The sequence below is a fragment of the Octodon degus genome, unplaced genomic scaffold (genome assembly GCF_000260255.1).
Source record: "Octodon degus isolate 3935 unplaced genomic scaffold, OctDeg1.0 scaffold00018, whole genome shotgun sequence".
NCBI classification, from domain to species: Eukaryota; Metazoa; Chordata; class Mammalia; order Rodentia; family Octodontidae; genus Octodon; species Octodon degus.
In genome coordinates this window covers 428,381-450,296 of record NW_004524594.1, presented here as the reverse complement: position 1 = coordinate 450,296, position 21,916 = coordinate 428,381, and the positions used below count along the sequence as shown (strand labels likewise).

The 21,916-nt window shown below is 53.1% G+C and overlaps 2 protein-coding genes across 2 annotated transcripts in view; both read left to right on the top strand.

Moving 5' to 3' along the window:
• The window catches only part of Ptprj (protein tyrosine phosphatase, receptor type J), a 114,252-nt gene that overhangs the window by 11,294 nt on the left and 81,042 nt on the right, over positions 1-21,916 (top strand). The gene's annotated exons all lie outside the window — the stretch shown is intronic.
• LOC101585791 (ATP synthase subunit epsilon, mitochondrial-like) lies at positions 13,796-14,115 on the top strand. The gene has a single exon (XM_012513835.2). The coding sequence runs from the start codon at positions 13,872-13,874 to the stop codon at positions 14,025-14,027; it is 156 nt and encodes a 51-aa protein (XP_012369289.1). The 5' UTR covers positions 13,796-13,871; the 3' UTR covers positions 14,028-14,115.

The window sequence follows — 21,916 nt, the reverse complement described above, 5'->3', positions numbered from 1 at the left end:
CTGTTCATGTTATTCTGAGCCAGCATTAATACTTGATGGAACAGAGCTGGGTGTAACTAAATTTAAAAAATAATGACTGTGCTGGGTGTGGTGGCACAAGCCTGTCATCCCAGCGCTCGGGAGGCTGAGGCAAGAAGATCACCACAAACTTGAGACCAGCCTGGGCCATGTGGTGAATCAGTGCCAGTCAGCATGGTCTACACAGTGAGACTGTGTCTCAGACAAAAATAACGGTGCAGTGATTTGAGGATTTGTGTGATCCCAGCACATCTGTCTTCAGGGAGTGGGCTCTGGGCTGTACCACGCCTTCCATGCAGGGCACCTTTCTGGAGAGGTGCACCCTGTCCCTGCAGGGGAAGCCGGGCGGTGTGGCTGGGGTGGCCTCCTGTTGGGGCAGCAGAGGAAGCTGGCCTGGCCGGAGGCCTGGTGTCCCACGTGTCACTTGGGTGAGGCTCTGGGCTCCGGCTCCTCCTGAAGGGAAGAGGTGCCTTGGATTTGTGCCTGGCCCCGAGGGGGCAGGGTCCGCTGGAGTGGCGTCTCTTGCAGCTCCTTCCATCACTGTCCTCAGTGGCTGCAGGCGGGGAGGGGAGAAAAGCGGGTGGAATTGGTAGGGAAACTGAGGCTCCTGGCAAGGCGCAGACTGGACGCCCCATGAGGACTTGAGTTGGGCTGCACCACAAGCTGCATCTCTAGCCCTTTAGGGGCCGGGGAGATGGCTTAGTAGAATAAGTGCTTCCCTGGCAAGCGCGAGGGCCTGTGTTCAATCCTCGGCTCTGAAAAAAAAAAAAAAAAAAAAAAAAAAAGTTTTTTTTTTTTTTTTTTTTTTTTTTTTTTTTTTAATTTTGAGATAGGGTCTCCCTATGTAGCCCAGACAGGTCTCAAACTTGTGATCTTCCTGTATGAGCCACCCAAGAGCTGGGATTCCAGGAAGGCAACACTGTTCCCCACCTTTGTACATTATTTTATTTTATTTTTTGTCTTTTTTGTCTGTCTGAGACAGAGTCTCACTATGCAGTTCAGGCTGGCCTTGAGCTCACTTTGTAGCCTAGGTGGGTCTTGAACTCCCAACAGTCCCCCCTGTCTCAGCCTCCCAAGGGCTGGGATGCCGTGCACCACCACACCCAGCTTGTAAGGGAGAGGCACGTTCTCCTTTTCCTTCGCCGCTGCAGGTGAAGTAGTGAAGCTGCAGAGAGCCAAGACCTGGTCACGGGCAGCCAACCCTGCTATGGTGTCTTCACAGTCATACAGGGAACAGCCAGGGATTTGTTTGGGTGTGACGTCGTGCCCTGCGGTGGGCTGGGTCCTGGGAGGACTGAGGTGGCTGTGGGGCTGCCTGCTAAGGGCTGTCAGCAGGGGACAGGACAGTGTGCCGTGGGTTTCCACGCAAAGTAGAAAGTCATAGGACCGTTGTTGGCTCCTGGGAAGCTTTGTGGCTTTGAAAGTGCTTTCTCACGCTGGGAGGCTGAGGCAGGAGAGTTGCAGGTTTGAGCCTAGTTCTGGCAATTTAGTGCTTTAGCAAGACTCTGTCTTGAAAAAAAGGCTAAGGGTGAAAGCCCAGGGTTCAGTCCCCAGGGCCCCCAAAATGCTCTGTACCACAAAGTACTTTGGAAATGGAAATGTGCTCTTTCCCTGACAGAAGCTAAAACAAAGCCCGCTAAACTCATCTGTGGCCCAGGCGGGCTGGGCTCGTAGGTGGCTGTGTGTGCAGGTCTGATGTGACGTGTTCCTGCCTGTAACTGCTGTGCTTGCTCCTTTATGTGAAAGTTAGAAATATAAGGAGCCATGTAAAACTGTGGCCTTGCCAAGGAGCCCCCCCATTTGGTGGCGTGTGTGGTACCACTTACCACATTTCGGAACCACCTCCATGCTTCTCCTTTGTGCCGTTTGTTGGGGGCTCAGCTTGGGCCAGGCACATGTGGGGTTCTGCTGCGTGGAGGCCTGGCCGGCCTGGCCAGCTTCACTGCACTGGGGACCCTAGGCTGGGCCTGGTGTGCCTTGTGGCTGAGCCAAGCAGAATCTGCAAGGTGAAGGCCCGGGAGGGGGAGGCTTCGACCTCAGAGGGCGGAGGTCCAGACCCTGCCATTTGGTTTGGTCGTCGGGAGAGGAAAGTGTGCTTCACCCATGCACAAGGAGCAGTGGGTGAGGGCTGAGCACTGGGCGGCGGGAACAGGCTCAGGGCAGGTCTGCTGCAGATGGGGACAGGGCAGGGAGGGGATGAGAGGCCAACCCTTTGCTGTCCCTCTTTGTTCTTGGCCAGGCACAGGTTGGTCACAGCCTGCATTCATGCCACAGATAGCTGCTGCTGTTTGGGCCTGTGAGGGTGGGGAGGTTCCAGGACCTGCCTAACCTTCTGTACTTCGCTGGCACATGGGCTGTGTGCGTGTGTGTGTGTGTGTGTGTGCGCGCGAGCGCGAGTGTTGAGGCTGGGGGTCTGCTCCTCCCGACCTCTGGGGATTTCCTGGCCCCCTTCTGGCACTGTTTCTGTCTCTTCCTCTGGGACATCCTTCGTCACCGCACAGGGGTGGCAGGCAGGAGGATGCTTGGCTTGAGGCCAGCAGGGTCAGGTTCTTCGCAGGAGGGCATGCCAGGCCCACATCTCCGCCTGCTCCAGAGGACCCATTTCCTGAGAAAGAGCCCAGGCCTGTCTCTATCCCTGTCCCTACAGCTCTGCAGGCTCCTCGCCCAAGTCTGGAAAGCTAAAGGCGGCAACTTGGGCTCAGGGTGGGACAGAGTTATAGTGGACATTTTGCCAGGGTGTCAACAGCGGTTCACCTGTCCTCAGGCATTGCCCTAAGGTTTCCAAATGCTTAATTTTCTTTGGTCTGTTCTTTGAGATAGGGTCTTACCAGGTAGTTTAGACCAACCATTTACTCTGTAACCCTGGCTGGTGGCCTGCCTGGTGGCCTAGAACTCATGGCAGCTCCCCTGCCCCAGCCTCCTGAGTGCTGGGATTACAGGCATGCACCACCACACTCCGCTTGGAACATTTACTTTTTTTTTTTTTTTTTGCTTGTGGAAATTAGCATTAAACTGGTCTTGTCCCTGCGTATGGTAGAGATTGACGTGGCCTGAGCAGTGTGCACAGTGACAAGCCTGGGTGGCAGCTCTTTGTGCTGTGGGGACAGAAGAGGAATCATAAATTCTGCAGGAAAGATTTGTTTTGGTGCCTGTGGTATTTGCTTTGCATTACATATTGTTTAAGAGATGGCTTTTTTTTTTTTTTTTTTTTTTTCTGTTCAAGGAAAAGGAACTGTGTATTTGAGATAAGAAGTTGAATAAAGTGAAATAAATAATTGGGTCTTGTCATGTGGCTATCAGACTGGCGTGCTAAGATCGCCCTCTTTCTGGACTGTTCTGATATTTGTACAGAAATTGTAAAACCAGCCACGGCCTGTCCCCAGATCCCGTTCAGATTGTAATGTAGTGGTTCCCCCTCCCCTTGTTTCTAGGAGCTGAATTTGGTGAGATTTCAGGTTTCAGCCAGTGTCCAAAGACAATAAAAGCTGCTCTGCGGGGAGGGCGCCTCCCTGTTGCTCCGTGGGTCGCTGTTAAGTGGCAGCCAGATGTCGCAGACCCGAGTGCAGACGTGGATGTGGGCAGCTGGGTGGCAGCTCCTTTAACCCATGGTGTGAGGCGCTGTGGTTTCGGGTGGTGGCAGTTGAAATGGGGATGCCGCTCTTGTCCCTGTGTCACCTCAGATGCTGTGGCCCCTTTTCCTGGGCTTGTGAGGGCCCCATGCCCTGTTCTGCTGTGATTCCAGCACTGGGGAGGCTGGGGCAGGAAGATCGCTTAGAGTTTGAGGCCAGCATGGGTTCCCCAGTGAGTTCAAGGGAGTCTGCAGGAGGCGGTCTCTCTGATGGAATGGCTGTGGCCTGTGCCAGACGCAGACCGGAGGGTTCCTGGCTGGAGTCCATTCCGCTTCCTCCCCCATCTTCCCTTTCTTTCTTTTCCGCACTGATAATCACAAGGAATTTCCCTGATACCAGCGCCCTTGCATTGATTTGGTTATTGCTGGGGGACACGGCGCTGCCTTGTTGAGTGTAGAAACCACTGCGCTACCTCTGTGCCTTCTGAGCCAGGGTTTTTCCTGGGCCTCAGAGCTTTGCCCCTAATTAAAGTGGAATCCAGTGCCTCTCACCATTTCCTCGACTGCAGTTTTCTTAGATCCCAACAGTTTTTGGTCACAACAAGAATTTCAGTTATTTGCATCCTAAGACTTTGTACTTCCAAAAATCTTCAAGATCCAGCTTGGAGCTAGGCTGGGTGGTGTATACACCTATAATCTCAGCACTCTGGAGGCTGAGGCAGGAGGATTGCCCGTGCATGACCAAGCCCAGCCCATGCAATTTAGCAATTTCTTGAGACCCTGTGGCAAAATAAAAAATAAAAAAGGGTGGGGGTTGGAGCTCAGGACGAAGGCCTTGCGTTTAATTTCTATTATAATAAACAAGAAAACAGCCTGCTGTGGCAGGTCAGCCCACAGGGTGCCACCGCATCACCACCTGCAGCAAGGGATTGGGCATTTCTGGGGACAGCAAGCACTTGATGCCCGCTGGATTCCCACTGCCTGCAGACAGGAGCCGCCCTTGCGTGGCCTTTCGATTTCTCTTCCTGACCGACCTGTTCTCACTCTGTGTTAAAGGTCAGGAGTGCAGCTCCTTGAATTAGGCGCCAGTGGCTGGCAGCATTTATTCTCAGCCTTGGAGATTACAAGAGGGGCCATGAGGGAGGCCAAGGGCTGCTGCTGGTCTGCTGCTTTGTTACTACATAGAACTGCAACCCCAGAAGTTCCTGGTTCTTTTCTTTTTTATAGTCATTTATTTATTTGGTACAGAGTCTCGCTAGCAGCTCAGACTCATCATGATCCTCCTGTCTCAGCATCCCCAGCGTTGGGATTACAGGTATGTACCAGGTGGCTGGCATGGCATGCCCAGGGTTCTTGTTTTGTGGTACCAGGTTTATCTTTTTTTTTTTGCGGTCCTAGGGATTGAACTCAGGACCATGTGCTTGCCAGGCAGGCGCTTATTCTTCTGAGCTATCTCTTCCTGGCCCAAATGATTCTGGCTAATTTTTTGTCTTTTGTTTTTTTGGCGGTACCGGGTATTGAACTCAGGACCTTGCACTTGACAGGCAAGTGCTTATTCTACTGAGCTATCTCCCCAGCCCAAGTTCCAGGGATCAAGCTCATGGTGATCTTCCTGCCTCAGCATCCTGAGTGCTTGGATTGCAGATAGGACCCACCACACCTGGCTTAATGTGGCATCTGATTCGACTCCCCAGTACTGGATGCCAGGGCTGGGCTGGTGGATCCTGGGTGACACGCTCACACAGGCTCAGACCAGGTGGGTGTTAGTCACCGTCCTGATGGCTGGGCACTAGGATGGTTGCAGAAACAGTCACAGCGTGTGGGGAAGCAGGAGGAATTGACACTAGGCAGACACGGATAGTGAGTTTTGTGCTCACCGCGGGCTCTTTGCTCTTTGCACCTGAGTGTGGCCCATGTTCCGCCTTCACACCCATCAGGGGTCTTAGCCCTGTGCCCAGTGTTCTGCTGGGACATTCAAGGCTTCCTCTGTCCTTCTGCTGTCTTCCGGCTGTGCTGTGGGCCTCCCGTGGGCCTGAGCTCGCGTAACTCAGTGCAAGGATATGCAGAAGACGAAAGGCTTAGGCCTGAGAAGCCCTCCACATGATCTGCAGTGGGGCACTGTGACTGGGGACAGACATGGGCGAGAAGGCATTCCTGGGGCTCGTTGCTAAGGGGCCAGGTCCCAGCCCAGAGTTTGCCCTAAAAGGAGGGTGTCAGGCACGAGGATGGCGTGGTCCTGGAGTGGATTGGGCCAGGGTATCCATGTGTCCCTAGTAACGTGGGCGTGAACCCCTAAAAATAACGCAGCCAACCAGGACAGATGGGTCAGAAACATGGGGCCTAGCTTAGTGGCACACTGGGGAGGCCGAGGCAGGAGGGTCCCAAGCTTGAGACCAGCCTGGGTTATAGGTGGCTTCAAGGCTGGCCTGGTCTATATAATGGAAAAAAAAAAAAAAGATAAAAAAAAAAAAAAATTGGGACATAGGCTTTGAGTTTCCATGGAAGGGATAAGAATGCTGTTGCCTTTGTGACTCTGGGGCTCCTCACAGGGGGCCTGCAGCAGGCCAGTGTTGGCAGAAGGCATATGTGACGTGTGCCGCTTTTATCTTTTTCAGACTGTTTTGTAAGTCTGCATGTTGGCTTTGAGATCTGTAGGTTGTGGCTCCCTTTCTGCCTGTAGGTGAGGTTTGCCCTGTGCGCTCTGGCCACCTGGCATCTGAGCAGCGGCCCAGCACAGGGAGGATTCAGGCTGCGTCCAAGTGCTTGGCTTTGGCTGATGGGACCTGGGGTGGCCGTCATGCACCCAGGCTTTGGAGCTGTGGGCAGAGCCCCGAGTTGCTGTGGAGGACATGGGAACCCTGGTCACTGCGTAGTCCAGGTTGGCCATGAACTCACTGTATAGCCGGCAAGGCCCTGAGCTCCCAGTAATCCTCCTGCCTCGGCCTCTGCCACCGCATCTGGTGGGATCTGGACGTGGAGTGTGAACTCTCTTCGGTGTTATGGAGGCTTGGGTTTGTTTCAGAACAGGGCATGGGTGACTGTAGTCACTTGCCAGCTGATTCAGCCATGGGCCACCAGGTCTTGGTCTTGGCAGAGAGAAAGCGCCAGGGCCACGATGCTCCAGGACCTCTGGGAATGAGCAGTGGTTCAGAAGTGAAGAGCTTGGTGATGAACGGGTGATGTTGTGCCTCTCTGTGGCATGTGTGGCAGACACAGATCATCCTGTGCTATGTGGCATGGCAGCAGGGACAGGTGCCGTGTCCAAACGTGGCTGCAGGGACTGTGGTGGCCGACACCACTCTGTCCAGCCTGGAGGACCCGGGCTCGTCTTCTTGGGTCCTGTGAGCTCCTTGTGGTCCTGGTGCTTCTCAGAGCCATGGAGAACAACTACTACATTCTGAAGGAAAAGAATCAAATGACCAGACTAAGGCATAAATTGAGTTATAGAAGATTCAGCCTGTACAGCAAGATAGGAAGAAAAGGGGGGCAAGCTACTCTTTTCTTTCCTCTTCTCTCTTTTTTTTTTTTTTTTTTTTTTTTTTTCTGGTTTAGGGAAGGGACCTCAGGCCAATTCTTTGAACTTTCAAGCCCCAGTTGCTGTGTATGTTATGGATCACAGTAAAACCTAGCCCACATTATTACTGATTTTTTTTTCTTTTTTTTTTGATAGAACTGGGGATTAGAACTCAGGCCCTTGCGCTTGCCAGGGAAGCGCTTATTCCATTGAGCCATCTCCCCAGCCCCCTTTTTTTCTTTAAATATTTATTTATTTATTGGATACAGGGTGTCACAGCTCAGTTCAGACTTGTAGTGATCCTCCTATCTCAGCCTCCCCAGAGCTAGGATTACAGGCATGTGCCACTATGCTTGGTTCTGGGGCTGCAGGGCATGTTGTACCCGGGATTGCATTGGGGTCCTTGCACTTGCCAGTTGGGCACTTAGACTGCTGAGCTATTGCCTCAGTCTCCTGCCTCCCCGCTTTTTATGTGTTTAGTATAGGCTCTACAGGGTCTCACTACACAGATCAGACTTGTAGTGATCCTCCTGTTTTCAGCCTCCCAAGCACTGGGATTATAGGTGCACACCACCACGCCCAGACTCAAACCCCATCAAAACACGCCCTGGGGGCCTCCAGGGATCGAGACCTAGTCCCTGCGTTTGCTTAAGCAGGAGCTGAATCTGCTGAGCTATCTAGCTGGACCTTGTTTTTTTGAGACAAGGTATTACTCTATAGGACAGGCTGGCCTTGAACTCACTATGTAGTCCAGACTGGCTTTGAACTTGTGATCCTCCTGCCTCAGCCTCCTGGATGCTGGGATTATAGGCGGGCGCCATCAGGCTTGGCCGATCTGTGGGATTTTTGAGGCTGACGGCTATAGCCAACCACACAGTTTGCCTGACCTAAGAGAAAGAATGAAGCCATAACAATGAGCCCTGCTGTTTCACCTCGAAGTGAGGCTCTCCACTTCCCCCTCCAGCCCCCCACCCTGGATTTTTGAAGCCCTGTAGGCCCTGGGAACATCTTCCCTTAATTAGCAAGGACCGAGATGAAAGTGAACAAAGTCCTGGACATCCGAATGTAGAGTAGATTAGGGGGAAGGAATGTTTGATTGTTATCTGGACAGATGCTTCCTTTTCTGTGGAGTTGGTCAGAAGACATGGGGGCAGGATTTTTGTTTTAGCTTATGCGACACTTACAGACAACTCACAAGAACAGTCATGTAACAGGGCAGCTGTGTGGGTTTTGCCTCTCACTCACCTGTCCCTAAGTTGAGGACCCGTAGGAGCCCCTGCTGTCATGTTCTACCTCCCTGCTTGCAGTGTCTGTCCTGCTGGAACTCAGCTGTCCCACCGGAGATGCAGGTTGGCAGAGGAGGAGGTCACAAGGAGCTTTCCCAGAAGTGCCCCAGCACTTTTGCTGGGCCTTGCTGCCCTTGACACAGTTGACCTACTGCCTAGCTGCAAGGGAGGCTGGGCAGGGAGCACTGTGCAGACTTAAGAGTCAGGAATCCTTCTGTACAGGAGCTAAGAGAGTAGCATCCCAGAGACGGGTAGCAGGCTGTGCCGGGGGGTTCTGGTGATGGCTTTGTTTACCCCATGGGCCCACAGGCTTCCCAGGACGCAGTTCACATGCGTGAATGGTGTGGCTCTGTGATGGGAGAAGCCCTGGGTGCCCAGCTCTGCCACCTCCAGCTGCGTGCACAGCTCTGGGAGTGTGTGTGGCCTTGTTCCTTTGGTCTGCCTGGTGTCTTTTGCCTTTTGTCACAGTGATCCAGGCTCAGGAACACGGATATATTGCTCCTGTAGCCTGGTGCCGGCCTGTACTGTGGGTGTCTGGGGCTGGTGTCACGAGGTCTCCCCTGCACCCCTCTTCCTCTCTCCCTGCCCCCCTCTTTTTCTCTCCCATACCCTCCTCTTGCACCCTGACTTGGAGGCGCCCCGTCTTGCACATCACACGGCAGCACAAGGACGCAGCCAGGACCTCCCCGGCTAGGCACCAGTGCTTCTTACAAACCCTAATCCTTTAATCAGCCCCAGATGCGACTTTGTTTCCTGATCTCTTTGTGTCCCTCTGCCTTGAAGTCATTAGCCAGCCAGGATTCAGCCACATGCTGGAGCTGGGAATAGTGACACTGACACCTGGGTGAGGCAGAGTCCCTGCCATTGTTCGGGAAGAGGGAAGTGCTGCACAGGGCCTCCAGAGTGGGGTGTGGAGCGAAGGAGACCGGGCACTGAGGTGTGGTGTGCAGAGGGCTGTGCACAGGCTCTGGGGCGGGGCTGAGGGGTGTGGGTGCTGCAGCTGGGCGCCTACATGGAACCGTGAGTCCCAAACCTGGTGGTTAGGGTGGCAGTGAGGCTGGAAGCAGGAATGTGAGGGGCATCGATGTGTGGTGCGTGGGGATGGGAGGGAGGCAGTGCTGGCCTGATTGCATCCTTCTCTGGTGTCCCTGGGGCCTACGTCTGAATCCAGGCAAGGTGACAGAGGTCAGGTCCTCAAGCTGCTCCCATGTGTGAGGGTGTGGAGGAGTGGTGGGGATAAGGAGTTGGGGGGAGGGCGGAGGAGCAGAAGGAGAAGAGGAGGGGACAGAGGTGTAAGGGGAGGGAAGAAAGGAGGAGGGGAGGGAAGAGTAGGGAGAAGAGGAGGAGAAGGGGAGAGGGGAGGAGGAGGGCAGGAGTGGCTTGGATCAGCACCTGGGGATAGGAAGATGCTCCGCTGTGTCCCTGGGCCTTTGGCCGGGCAGTGCATGACCAAGGACTTGGCCCAGGGCCCCTTGGTGCTTGGTGGAGCGGGGGCTTCTGGGATTCCTGCTCTAGCCCTGGGTGCCCTTGACCATGGCACAAGGCAGCCACCTTGCCTGATTGAGAAGGATCCCACAAGTTGGACCCATGCCTCCTTTTCTGCCCTTCAGCCCACCCCGGCCCAGGGGCTGGTGCCTCTGACCTTCTGCTCCGGAGGAGCTTGTGCCACGCCCAAGAACTTGGCTGCCCACCAAGTGGTTATTCATTCGGCTCTTTCCATGACCAGCCCTTCCCCCTCTTGTCTTTTTTTGGAGATGGAGTCTCATTTTATAACTCACTGTGTAGCCCAGGCTGAACTCAACCTTGTGGGCATTCTCCCGCCTCAGCCTCCTGAGTGCTGGGGTGACTGGTGAGTGCCGCCACGCCCAGCTTGGCTTTCAAAACTTCTAGCCCATGGAGGGCTCTTCATGTCCTTTGCTCCATGTAACCCTCAGGTTTTTCTGGAGCATCGAGATGGCCTTGTACTGAAGGGACACCCAACAAGCGTCTGCCCTCCATGGGCACACACTAGCAGCTTCTCTCTGATCCGCACCAGGACGCGCCTAGGCCTGGAACCCTGGGTGGGCATGTCTTGTGTCTTCCCTTGTGAGGGAAATTGTGACTTCTTTTCTTTTCTTTTTTCTTTCTTTCATTTATGGGAAAGGGAGACATATGTCTCAATCGAGCCTTTGTGGCATAGGCTTGCAGATTCCCAGAAATGCCCTATGTAAATGACGGCACTCCGGCCGGCTGGTGGCAAAGGGTGGCATTGTGTCCTGCTGCTATTATTGGTCAATGAGGGGCAGGATGAGATGGCCTCATCGGGCTGAAGCCCTCAGTGTTTGTGTGGCTCAGGGTTAATGACACTGCTGTGAGTCGGGGTGCAGAGTCGGCTCTAGGGAGCACAGCTCTGGGTTGGTGCTGGGTTTGATCGGCCGGACTCTAAATTTATCTGCCTGGCATCTGGCTGTCTGTGAACTGCTCCCCTTGGATGCTCGGAACACTGGGCTCATTTACAGGCCCCTTGAGAGGGGTGTGGCCGCTTAGGGCCACCATCTTCTTGCCCTGGCTGGGTGGTGGGAGCGCAGCCAGGCCCTTCCTCCGAGGGCCCCCACTTTTGGCTCCCCTGATCCATCTCACCTCTTTGAAGCAGTGACACACTGACCTGCATCTCCGCAGGGACCCAAGGAGCAGGGAGCTGTCCCCAGCTGCCTTTCTTGGCGCTCCTGGCCCTGGCAGGGCCTCTGGGCTCTTGGAATTTGGAGACAGGGTCTTCCTATGGAGTGCAGGCTGGCTGCCTCCTGCCTCAGCCCCCCAAGTGCTGGGGTGACAGGTGTGCGCCACCTTGCCCAGTTGTCCCCCCCCATTGTCCCTGGACATTTGCTTTGAATCCTGGCTTCTTTCTTTTTTGTCTTTTCCTCTTGCAAGTCCCTATTGTGTTGGCAGTTAGCCTAGGATGGATTCCTAGAAAGGAGTTTTGTGAGCGTGTGTAGCCTAAATAACAGAAAGGTAGGGCTTCTACCAGAACTGTCTTCAAGCCTTCTTACCTGTCAGGATTCCAGGCCCTGCTGAGAGAAAACAGGCACACCCTGCTGCTCATGGGGAGCTGCTTCTTATTAGGCTAACTTCTGTGTTCTTCCACTTTTAAAATTTTATTTTAAATTATATACTTGCTTTTTTTTTTGAGACAGCGCCTCACTATATAACCCAGACTGGTCTCATACTCACGGCAGTTCTCCTGCCTCAGCTTCCTGAGTCCTGCGGTTACAGATGTGCAGTGTACCCCCACACCTGACCTTCTTTTCTTTCAACTGTGACAGTGGATTACCGTTGTCAGAGCAGCACCAAATATTTCAGTTGACATGAACATACGCTTTCACATGTAGCACACACAGAAGAGTAAGGTATAACTTGAAGACCATGTCAGATCAAATGGCTGGAAAGCTCTGGAATGATCTGGAACAATCTGGAATAATCTGGAATGATCTAGAAAAACCTGGAACTATCTGGAATGGTGCGGAACTGTCATATTGCCCAACATGTGGTAGGTGCCCTGGGGAGTGTGGTGGAGTAGATGCTCATGTGCCGATCAGTACCTCCCAGACCAGGGACAATGGCACAGGCATCGAGATTCCTGGCAATGTACACTCTGATAGAAAGAGCAAGGTCACAGACAAGAGTTCCAAATGGGTCTGTCAGGTGAGCATGGTGGCGCACGCCTGTAACCCCAGCACTCTGGAGGCTGGGGCAGGAGGACTGTTGTGAGTTTGAGACCAGCCTGGGCTCCAAAGTGAGCTCAAGGTCAGCCTGAGCTGCATAGTGAGACCCCGTGTCAGAAAGACAAAAAGCCACACACACACACACACACACACACACACGCACGCACAACACTCAGGTCTGTCTGACTCGGTGGTCTTTGCCACACAGTTTTCACTAAGCACAGTGTAACGGTGTGTGTGTGTGTTAGTGTATGTGTGCGTGTGTTGGTGGCTGTATCGATTTACTGAGTCGGCCTTGGAATCTTCTCCCTGCCTTTGCTCCCTGCCTGGGTGCATTTCTTCTCTCCTAGGCAGGGCATCTGAGCTGCTTTGCCTGCAATTATAGGTTTTCTTAATTCTGTGTTTTCTCTCATTCCTTCTGGGTTTAAAACTTTTTCAAGAAAGCAGCTGACATGAGGGTAAAGGACTTACACTGTCAGCTGTGATGGTCACCATGTTCCCTCCAGATGGCAGGGGCTTTGCAGCCAGCAGTGTGGCAGGCACTTCAGCCTGAGACCCTTGCTGCTGCTGGGCACACACGGGCCTGGTATTAGGTGGGAAACTTTGGGAAGACAAATAATTTTTCCCCAGCACTGAGTTTGCATGGCTGTACATAGCTGTTTATTTTTTGTCCTTTTGGTGACAGGGTCTCACTGTGCAGGCCAGGCTGGCTCAAGCTCCTGAGAGCTGCAGTCTGGGGCCAGCGTGCTGTGGTCACTGAGTCAGGTGGTAAGAGTCAGTGTGGCGTCTTTTAGGTCACCAGAGGCTTTGTGGGCCCACTTGGAGGCGGCTGAGGCCACAAGCAGTCAGAGCCTGCAGCCCGGATGCTCGCCATGCGTGTGTGCTACGCTGGCCTGACGGGGCCGGGTGCGGTGTCTCCTGTCACCAGGGCACCTGAGCCACCTGGGTGGTTTCTCGTTCTCAAGTGTGGGGAGGAAGGCGTGGCTTTTCTCAGAGTCAGGAGATTTTGAATTCTAAGCTGAATCTTGGCTAAGCGTCTGATCACTGGCGTGGGTTCCTCTCGTCTCCTCGCCCAATCCCCCCAGAACCCGCTGCATACTGGGGTTGGGGTCCTGTTCTGGGGGGGCAGAGGAGAATGGGGATTTTGGGGAGGAACTGGGGACCTGGGTGGGACTCCTCTCTGCCTGTTGGGGGACGGAGAGGGAGACATGTTCAGAGTTTGGTGCCTGGGGTGCAAAACTAAAAGGGAGCAAAGCATATGAGAGGTACTGTGAAGGGGGAAGAAGTGTTCAGATGGGAAGGGGAACTAGAAGGCAGGGGTGCGAAGGAAGGCGGGGAAGAAAGAACAAAATGGGGAAAGAGGGAAAACATGGAAGCTAAGCTTTGCTTGCTTGCTTGCTTGCTTTCTTTCTTTCTTTCTTTCTTTCTTTCTTTCTTTCTTTCTTTCGTGTTTGGTACAGGGTTTCACTGTGCAGCTCGACTCTTGTAATCTTCCTGTTTTCGGCTTCCTCAGTGTTGGGATCACAGGGGTGCGCTGCCATGCCTGGTCTCAGGAAACCAAGGTTTTGTAAATAAGAGGGAAGAAGGGTTGAAGGGAGGAAAGAATCAAGTTGTATCATGTGCAGATACAAATTCCCCACGAGGCGTGTGATCATTATGTACACCCAAAATGTACCAGTAAATGTCATTAATAACGATAAAGGAGCCTGCTGCTGGGCCATCCGAGGGAGCCGACATTGCCGTTTTCCTAGCGATTCGGTCCAACACACGACCCCTCTCGCGACATCATGGTGGCCTACTGGCGACAGGCTAGACTCAGCTACATTCGCTATTCCCAGATCTGTGCAAAAGCAGTGAGGGATGCCCTGAAGATGGAATTCAGAGCAAATGCAGAGAAGACTGCTGGCAGCAGCATCAAAATTGTGAAAGTGAAAAAGGAATAACCAGCCCTGGCTAGAGCTTGAAATGCTCCATTTTCACCCTGAAGATGTGTGGGCAGGTGGCATGGCCGGTTGTGATCCACCTCGCTCTGTGAGGGGAAAAGTACCTATCTTCTTCATAAATTAATGATACCAAGCAATTGATGCGTGGTGCACTGTGAAAAAAAATAATAAAGGAATTTGCTGCCCCAAGTAGATAGAATACAGCTTCCCTGAAAGAGTCAGGCGTGGTGGCGCACACCTGTGAGCCCACCACTCAGGAGGCCGAGGCCGGAGGATCTCTGAGTTTGAGGCCAGGTTGGGCTACACGGTGAGACCTTGTCCTAAAAAGCTGAAGCGGGGGGAGACAGTAAAACACCCCAAGAGACATCCCAGGTGACTTGTGGCCTGGGCAAAGGTGGTGTTAGCATTAGCACTTGGTTCACAGGCAGGGGCCCGCCGAGGTGGCAGCCGCACAGGGTGGCAGTCGCAGTGGCCAGGCCCCTCCGAGGGACTGAGCGGTCCCCTAGATCAGATTCTTCCCTCTCCCAGGAGAACGGGGCAGCACAGAGCAGTGCCACAGGGGCAGTGCCGCCCAGCCCTGGCAGTGGGAGGGGAGACCCACCCAGCCCAGGAGAGAAGTGGTTTTTATTTTTAGAACTCATTCAGTGTCCAGTTGACTTGAACAAGTGCCACCTGTGCGAGGGTTGGCACAGAATGCGGAAGCGAATGGTCGGGCGGCTCTTTCCCCTTTCTTGAATTATTTTCCTTTCACCACTGAGAGAAAGATTTCTTCTCTTTTTTCTTTTTTTTTTGGGGAACCGGGGATTGAACTCAGGCCCCTGTTCCTGCCAGGCAAGCGCTTCTTCTACTGAGCCATCTCTCCAGCCCCATCTTCTCTTTTTTCTTGATTAGGTTTCTGAGACAGGGACTCGCTGTGTCGCTCAGGCTGGCTTGAAACTCGAGGCGGTTCTCGCGCTTCAGCCTCCCGGGTGCTGGGGTGACAGGTGTGCCCGCCATGCCCAGCTTGTACCTTTTACATTAATCTGTGCATGTTTGCAGTGCATCCTGGTGTCATTCCTTGTGGGGGCTGGGGTTGGGGCTCGGGCACATTGCAGTGCTTTTTCTGTTCCCTTTTCCTCCCTCTCCCCTCTGTCCTTGGTTCTCTCCTCTTTTGCAAGAGATCCATCTCCCCGTCTCTTAGCTTTCTTTTATTTTGTTCCTTATGTTTTGGGTTTCTCACGGGTGAGGAGCCGTGTGCTATTGAGTGTCTCATTTCTCTGACCTCACATTATGGCCTCACGAGCGTTCATTTTCTACAGGGACTATATACTTCTTTACAACAGCATAGTACTCCACCGTGTGCAGACACTCCACACTTCCAGGGACTCAGTTTGTCCCTTAGCTCTGTCACCCTGCGTGTATGTCCCCTGTGGGAGGGACAGGGCCTGAGCTGTGTCCTATGCCTGGGCTGTAGGTGCTGTGTCCTCTGGCCTTCTTTGGGTGGCAGGGTCTCCTGGGGTTTTCAGCTTGAGTTCACTGGGGTCTGGCTGTCGCTTGCCTGGGAGGAGTTGAACTAGGTCTGTGCCCAGCTGGACGCAGACTTGACTGCCTCTGTGGCTCCTGGGTGGGGTGTGTGTCCCTTAGTGAGGGCCACTGCAAGGTGGGTAGCTTCACAGGTGCTCTGGGGCCTGGGGTCCAGGCTACAGCTGGGATTTTCACTTTTTATTTTATTTTTTCTTTTTATTTAAAACAGAGGCTTACTATGCAATACAGGCTGGCCTTGAACTTGCATTAATCCTCCTGCCTCAGCCTCCTGAGGTTGTAGGTGTGCACCACTGTACCTGCTTAGTGGGTGGTGACACTTTAGCAGGGACTTTATTCCTGCCTCTGCTCTGGTCTGGGTGTTCCAGGGGCCTCTTTTTCTGGCTGGTGGGGGAGAGCAGGTTCCCAGGCAGCTCTGGGAGTTGCTGCCTTGTATTCAGAGGGCCGCTTGGAGCCTGTGTTCCCACAGGTCCTGTGGTGTGGAGCTCCTCATTCCGGTTTCCCCCTCTCTATCTGCCAGTGGGAGGAGACCCCACTCTGTGGGTGCTGGCCACACCTCCTTGCCTGACCTCCGCCCCCTGGGCTGGGTCCTACTGGGCTCCTGTGAGGGGAGAGCAGGGGAATGCTGGGAGCCCCTGCAGCCCGTGATGCAAGGAGGAAGTGCGCTTAGGGCCTGGGGTCATGCCTGTTCTCTGGGTCACTACCAGAGCCCGACCGATCACCGCCTGTGGCCGCAGCGCACAGACAGTGGGGCCTCTGCCCCCACAGAGCTGCGAGTCTGGGGGTAAGGTGCCCTCATCGAGGGTTCTGCAGTTGTAGTCTAGGCTGGCCTCAAACTTGGGGTGCTCTTCCTGCCTCAGCCTCTGGAATGCTGTGAGGACAGCGTTCACATCATGCCTGGCGAAATGTGACTTTTAAAAATCAAGCCTATTCTTTAGTTTTAGGTTCACAGCAAAGTTAAGTGGAAGGAGGAGAGACTTCTTGTCTGCACGATGCTCCTGCGTCTGCCCAGCCTTCCCCTGCGCTCCTGTCCCCTGCCCGTGCAGCGCTTGTTGTAATCAGCAGCTCCTCATGTTGTTGCCATTGGTGCTGTTTACACGGGGCTTCTCGCTCCTGGTGCCACGCCTTCTGGAGGTGTGGATGTGTGTGTAACAACACGTACTTGGGATTCTTTTCTTCCACCCAGTGCCTGTCCCTGTAGGTGCATGCGTCACGTTGTACTGGCAACATCTGAACACTTACCTGGAGAGTTCGTTCAACATGAGAGCACGCGATTCCATGAGATGCCTTTGTGCTGAGAAAATCTAGCATGCCAGAGCCTCAGCTCGCCTGGGCACAGGAGCGTGTGCCTCCCTCCCGGCACCCAGAGGCCGAGGCAGGAGGAGTGCAAGTTTGAGCCCAGCCAGGCCGATTTAGCGAGACCGTGTCTCAAAATAAAAAGATAAAGCCTTGAGGGCATAGCTCAGTGCAAAGGCCGGGGTTCAATTCCCAGCTCCTCCAAAGTACCACCCCCCAAAAAAAATCTCATGTAGTATCAACTTAGGGAGTCTTTATTGTTCTTTTTTTTGGACCATAAATCCGTCTCTTGGATCCAGTGAAACTGAGACCCTTCTTGTCATAAGCCGGGATCACAGTGCTGTAACACGCTTTGGAGCCTTGCTGTTTCCACCTCTGACCAGGGCTGCAGCCGCTGGTTTCCGAGTTCTGCAGAAGTATCAGATGCACATAGCTGTCTTGTCAGTGTGATCTAGCTCCCTCGGGGTGACAGCAATTAGCGGGTGACTTTTTTTTTTTTAATCCTGTAGTATACACTGTTTTTATTCCCAGAGGAAAACCTTCCCACAGTATAAAGATAAGAAGCAGAGCTGCCCTCGGGCCCTCTTAGAAGTGCTGTTAATGCTGAGACCAGAAGTTGCAGCAGTGTCACCCACAGGTGAGGGACGGAACTCGGGTCACAGCCCAGGCTTATGCTCAGCTCAGCCGCCTCTGTGTGCAGGTAAAGACCCCAGAGAGTACAGGCTGGCAGCAAAGAGATGAAAGTCCCTGCACCGCCTGTCTGGAGACGGGCACTGTTAATATGTTACTCTGTTTCCTTATGACTTTATCCCCTGGTTACAAAACTGATCAGATCAGACTGTAGTATAAACCGGGGGCAGTGGTGCACACCTGTGATCCCGAGTGTGCCGGGAAGCTGAGGCGGGAGGATTGCAAGATCTGGGCCAGTCCGGGAAGCCTAATGACCCTGTCTCAGAAAGGGCTGGAGGGTATAGCTCGGCGCCAAAGGCCCTGAGTTCAAGCCCCTGTCCTGTACAGCAAACCTAGTAAATCATCCCCCTACAAATGAGTCTACACAGGTATGAAAATAGAACAAGACACATTTTAAAAGTGGGTATGTGCTAAGGAACATTTTAAGCCCTTAAGCTGATCACATCACAGCTGGCATTTGTGCAACTCCTCGGCCTCGTTTGGGGTCTTGCTTTCGTGCTAACAATTGTTCTTTTAAAGCCCTGTGCTTAGAAGCCACGTAATAGTCCAGGATTGAGTGTAACGTAGCCTGTCGAAACTCTTTGTGGTGTTAGGAGTTTTGTTGTTACTGACATTGACTTTGTCTGTCTGTCTGTCTTTGTTTCTTTCTTTCTTTGTTGTTGAGACAGGCTCTTGCTGTGGAGTTCAGGAAAGCCTGGAGCTCATTGTGTAGCCCAGGTTGGCTTCAAACTCATGACAACCCTCTTGCCTCAGCCTCCCAAGTGCTGGGTTCACAGGCATGGCCGTGCCTTGTTGAGACGGTCCTCGGGAGGACTGCACACAGGGAGGTCTGTGAAGCCCTAGCAGGTGCCTGTCACATTGTGGGCACTTGGCAGACCTCTCCCCAGAATACCATGGCATCTCACGTGGCAGCCGACTGCACTTCGCCTGCAAGTGTGGCTGTTCTGCAGGGACAGTGCCCTTGTGAGGACCCAGGTGTTGCATCTGGTCAGTCTCCTGCTTCGTTTTCCTGGCCTCTGGTCCTCCCTGTCTGGTCCCCAGGGTGACAGTGTTGGCCTCCGTGCCTGCCGCGTCCCTGTAGCAGGCCAGGCTGCCGACTGCCTGGGCCTCTGGTGTTGACTGGCAGCAGTGGAGTTCAGCGCGTCCCTGTGCAGAGCGGAGGCCGCAGCAGCCTGGGTCCTGCTGGCGCAGGCTGAGGCTCTGGGAGGCCAGGCAGGGCAGGCTGCACTCGCTGGGGTGAGCGTGGGAGGAAGTGGGTTCTCGGGGTGTGTGGAGCTCGGATGTGGTCCGGCTGCGCGGTGTTGCCTTGCGGATCAAGTTAACCAGGACTATGCTTTTTTTCCTTTTGTATTTTTGGTTTCAGACTCTTCAAAAGAAGCTTTGTGTACAGGGGAGGGACCCTGGTTCCTTTTTTCTTCTTCTTTTTTCTTTTTGAGATAGTCTCCCTATGTGGTCCAGGCTAGTCTTGAACTGTCAGTGGTCTTCCTGCCTCAGCCTCCCTAGTGTTGGGATGACGGTCTGTGCTACCACACCTGGCTGATAAAGAGCTTGTAGTGTGTGTGTGTGTGTGTGTGTGTGACCAGGAATTGAACTCCGGACCTTGTGCTTGCCACTAAGCTAGATCCCTGCCCGAGAGCTTTCGAAGGGAAGTGATACCTGTTTTCCTCTCTCTTGCTCGTGCAGTAGCTTTTGCTGCTAGTGAAGTTGAACTGCTTGCAGCCTGTGGCTGCTGAAAACCTACCCGGGAAACATTTAAGTGCAAGTCTGTCCTCTGAGAACAGTTCGCAGGAGCACTTTCAAAGCCAGGAAACCAGTGCCGCGGAAACTTCCGGCCACCAGTGCGTGCTGCACGCGAGTGCCGTGCTCCCGGGAGCGCCTCCCTGACTTCCAGAAGCAGAAGCTGTGTTTTTATTTCATGAAAAGTCCCAGCTTGTGTTGCCATACAAACAGCAGAGCACGCAGCACGTTCTGGAGCAGGCGTTCACTGCGCCCACCCACAGGCTTGGAGCCGGCGGGATCGCAGGAGTCACAGCCAGCCAGGCGAGCTGGGGTCTCCAGGGTGTCTGCTAACTTTGGTCAGCTGGAAGGAGCTCCTGGGCACCCTGATGTTTTTATTAGAACTAAATTCTTCAAGAAATTAGTTTAATGCTGGGTGTAGTGGCGCATGCCGGTCATTCCAGTAGGCTGAGGCAGGAAGATCTAGGTAAATTTGAGACCAGCCTGGGGTACATAGAAAGACCGTCTCAGAAAGGAAAAAAAAAAATTTCCAATATGTATGAAATGATAAAGTTTCTATGATAGAAGGGCATGGAATTCTTAAGTACTAATAAGGAAATATTGGGTTAAAATGTACACATAAGTTTCTTCAGGGGTTGGGGAGATATCTTGGTGGTCTCAGCTCCGGCCTGGCAAGCCCAAAGACCCGGGTTTGATTCCCGGTACTCCATGCTGTGCCAGCCCCAGAACCGGGCCTGTTGGCTCATTCCTGTAATCCCAGTGCTGGGGAGGCTGAGATGGGACGATCACTATGAGTCCAAAATATGTAGCGAAACCCTGTGACAAATAAAAGATTAGAAAAGTTCTTCGAAACTCTTAAAATGTTATTTTACATTTAATTTTTGTTTTTGTGAGACACGGTCCCACTGTGCTGTTCAGGCTGGCCGTGAACTCACTAGGTAGCCCAGGCTGGCCTTAAACTAAACTCGAGGTGATTCTCTTCCTTCAGCCTCCCAAGCGCTGGGAGTATGGGCCTGCACCACCATGACTGGCTCATTTTTAATTTTAATTTTAAAAGCACAGATTTTACTTTATTTTACATGTCTAAAAGAATCCAAGATGGGGGATTTGGAAATAGAATTAATACATTGTAAAAATGATCTGTTTTATTATTGGAAATGAAAGAAGCATTTTGGTAGGACATTAATTAGGTTTATTGGTGCATTTGAAGTATACACTACGATCACATTCACCCTAGAGAATTTCTGCTGTGCATGATGTGAGTTGATTCTTCCCCCCTCATTTCCCTACCCTCCCTAAAAGTCATTTTAAAATAATTGATTTTTTTTTTTTTTTTAATTTTAGGGAAGGGTCTACAGGATGTTCAGGGTCTCACTACTAACACAGACTCGTAGTGATCCACCTGTTTACAGCCTCCCAAGAGCTGGGGTCACAGGCGCGCGCCACCACGCCCAGTCTCAATCGCTGTCTCAGTGTACCCCGGGGGTGGGGCTGGCACAGCAGGCCCGGGGATCAAATCCCTGGCCCCTGAGCCTGCTTGCAGGCGCTTTAATCCACTGAGCTATTTAGCCGGCCCATTTTAAAATAATTAAAAAAATAAATCCATCTTTGAAAGGTGGGCGCAGTGGTGCCTGCCTATAATCTTAGCACTCAGGAGGCTAAGGCAGGAGGATTACTGGGAGTTCAAGGCCAACCTGGACTCCATAGAAGGACCTTGTCACAATAAGAACCAAACCCCAAAAGAAACCACTTTTGGAGAGGTGGGCCCCCGCAGGAGAGGATCTGGGGTTATCCTGCCCCTGTTCTGCCGTAGTGACCGTGCGTAGAAGGTGGTCAATTGTTGGCTAAGTGAATAGAAGGATGGAGGGCCGCCCAACCCCCAGTTCTCATTGAAAATCGCATTTTCACCCATTGCCATGTCCCAAAGGGGGGGGCCTTGGTGACCCCCCCCCCCAGTTTCTCCCAGGGGAGGGAGGGCACATTTTTGGGCTACTTTCGCTCTGACTGGTACACTTGGCTGACTGGTACGCTTGGCGGCCTAACAAGGGGCCAGAGCAGGAGGAAGGCCCTCCTCAGCGTCATCCCGAATGCTTGCCATTCCTGCCGGTTTGCGAAATCCCGAGCCGGTCTTTCCGGTTCACGGTGAGGTCAGGCCCACTCCGAGCAGGGGAGGGTCCCCCCTTTGGGGGACTTTACCCAAAGGCTTCTGTTTCTCTCTCCCAAGTGAAAGCCTGGTGTTTGTTGGAGAAAGCTCTCAGCTTATGTGTGTTTTGTAAAAAGAGAGGAGAGAGCTCCTGTGTCGGCTGTGGTTTTGATTCTCTGGGAATTTCTGCTGCCTGAGTTGATTTCTCTGCTCTGAGCAAGGCCTGCTCTTGAGTGGGTGCCTCATGTTCCATCTCCCATCCAGAGGTAGTGCCTGTGATCCCAGCCCTTGGGAGGCTGAGGCAGGAGGATTGCTGCAAGTTCAAGGCCAGCTTGGGCTATGTTGGTTCAGGGGCAGCCTGAACTCTACAGCGAGACCCTGTCTTTTTTTTTTTTTAAATTTTATTTATTTATTTGTGTGTGTGTGTGTGTGTGTGTGTGTGACCAGCTCAGCCCACCAGGGGGCGGGGCTGGCTGGTCTGCTAAGCTTGTTCTAAGTAGGT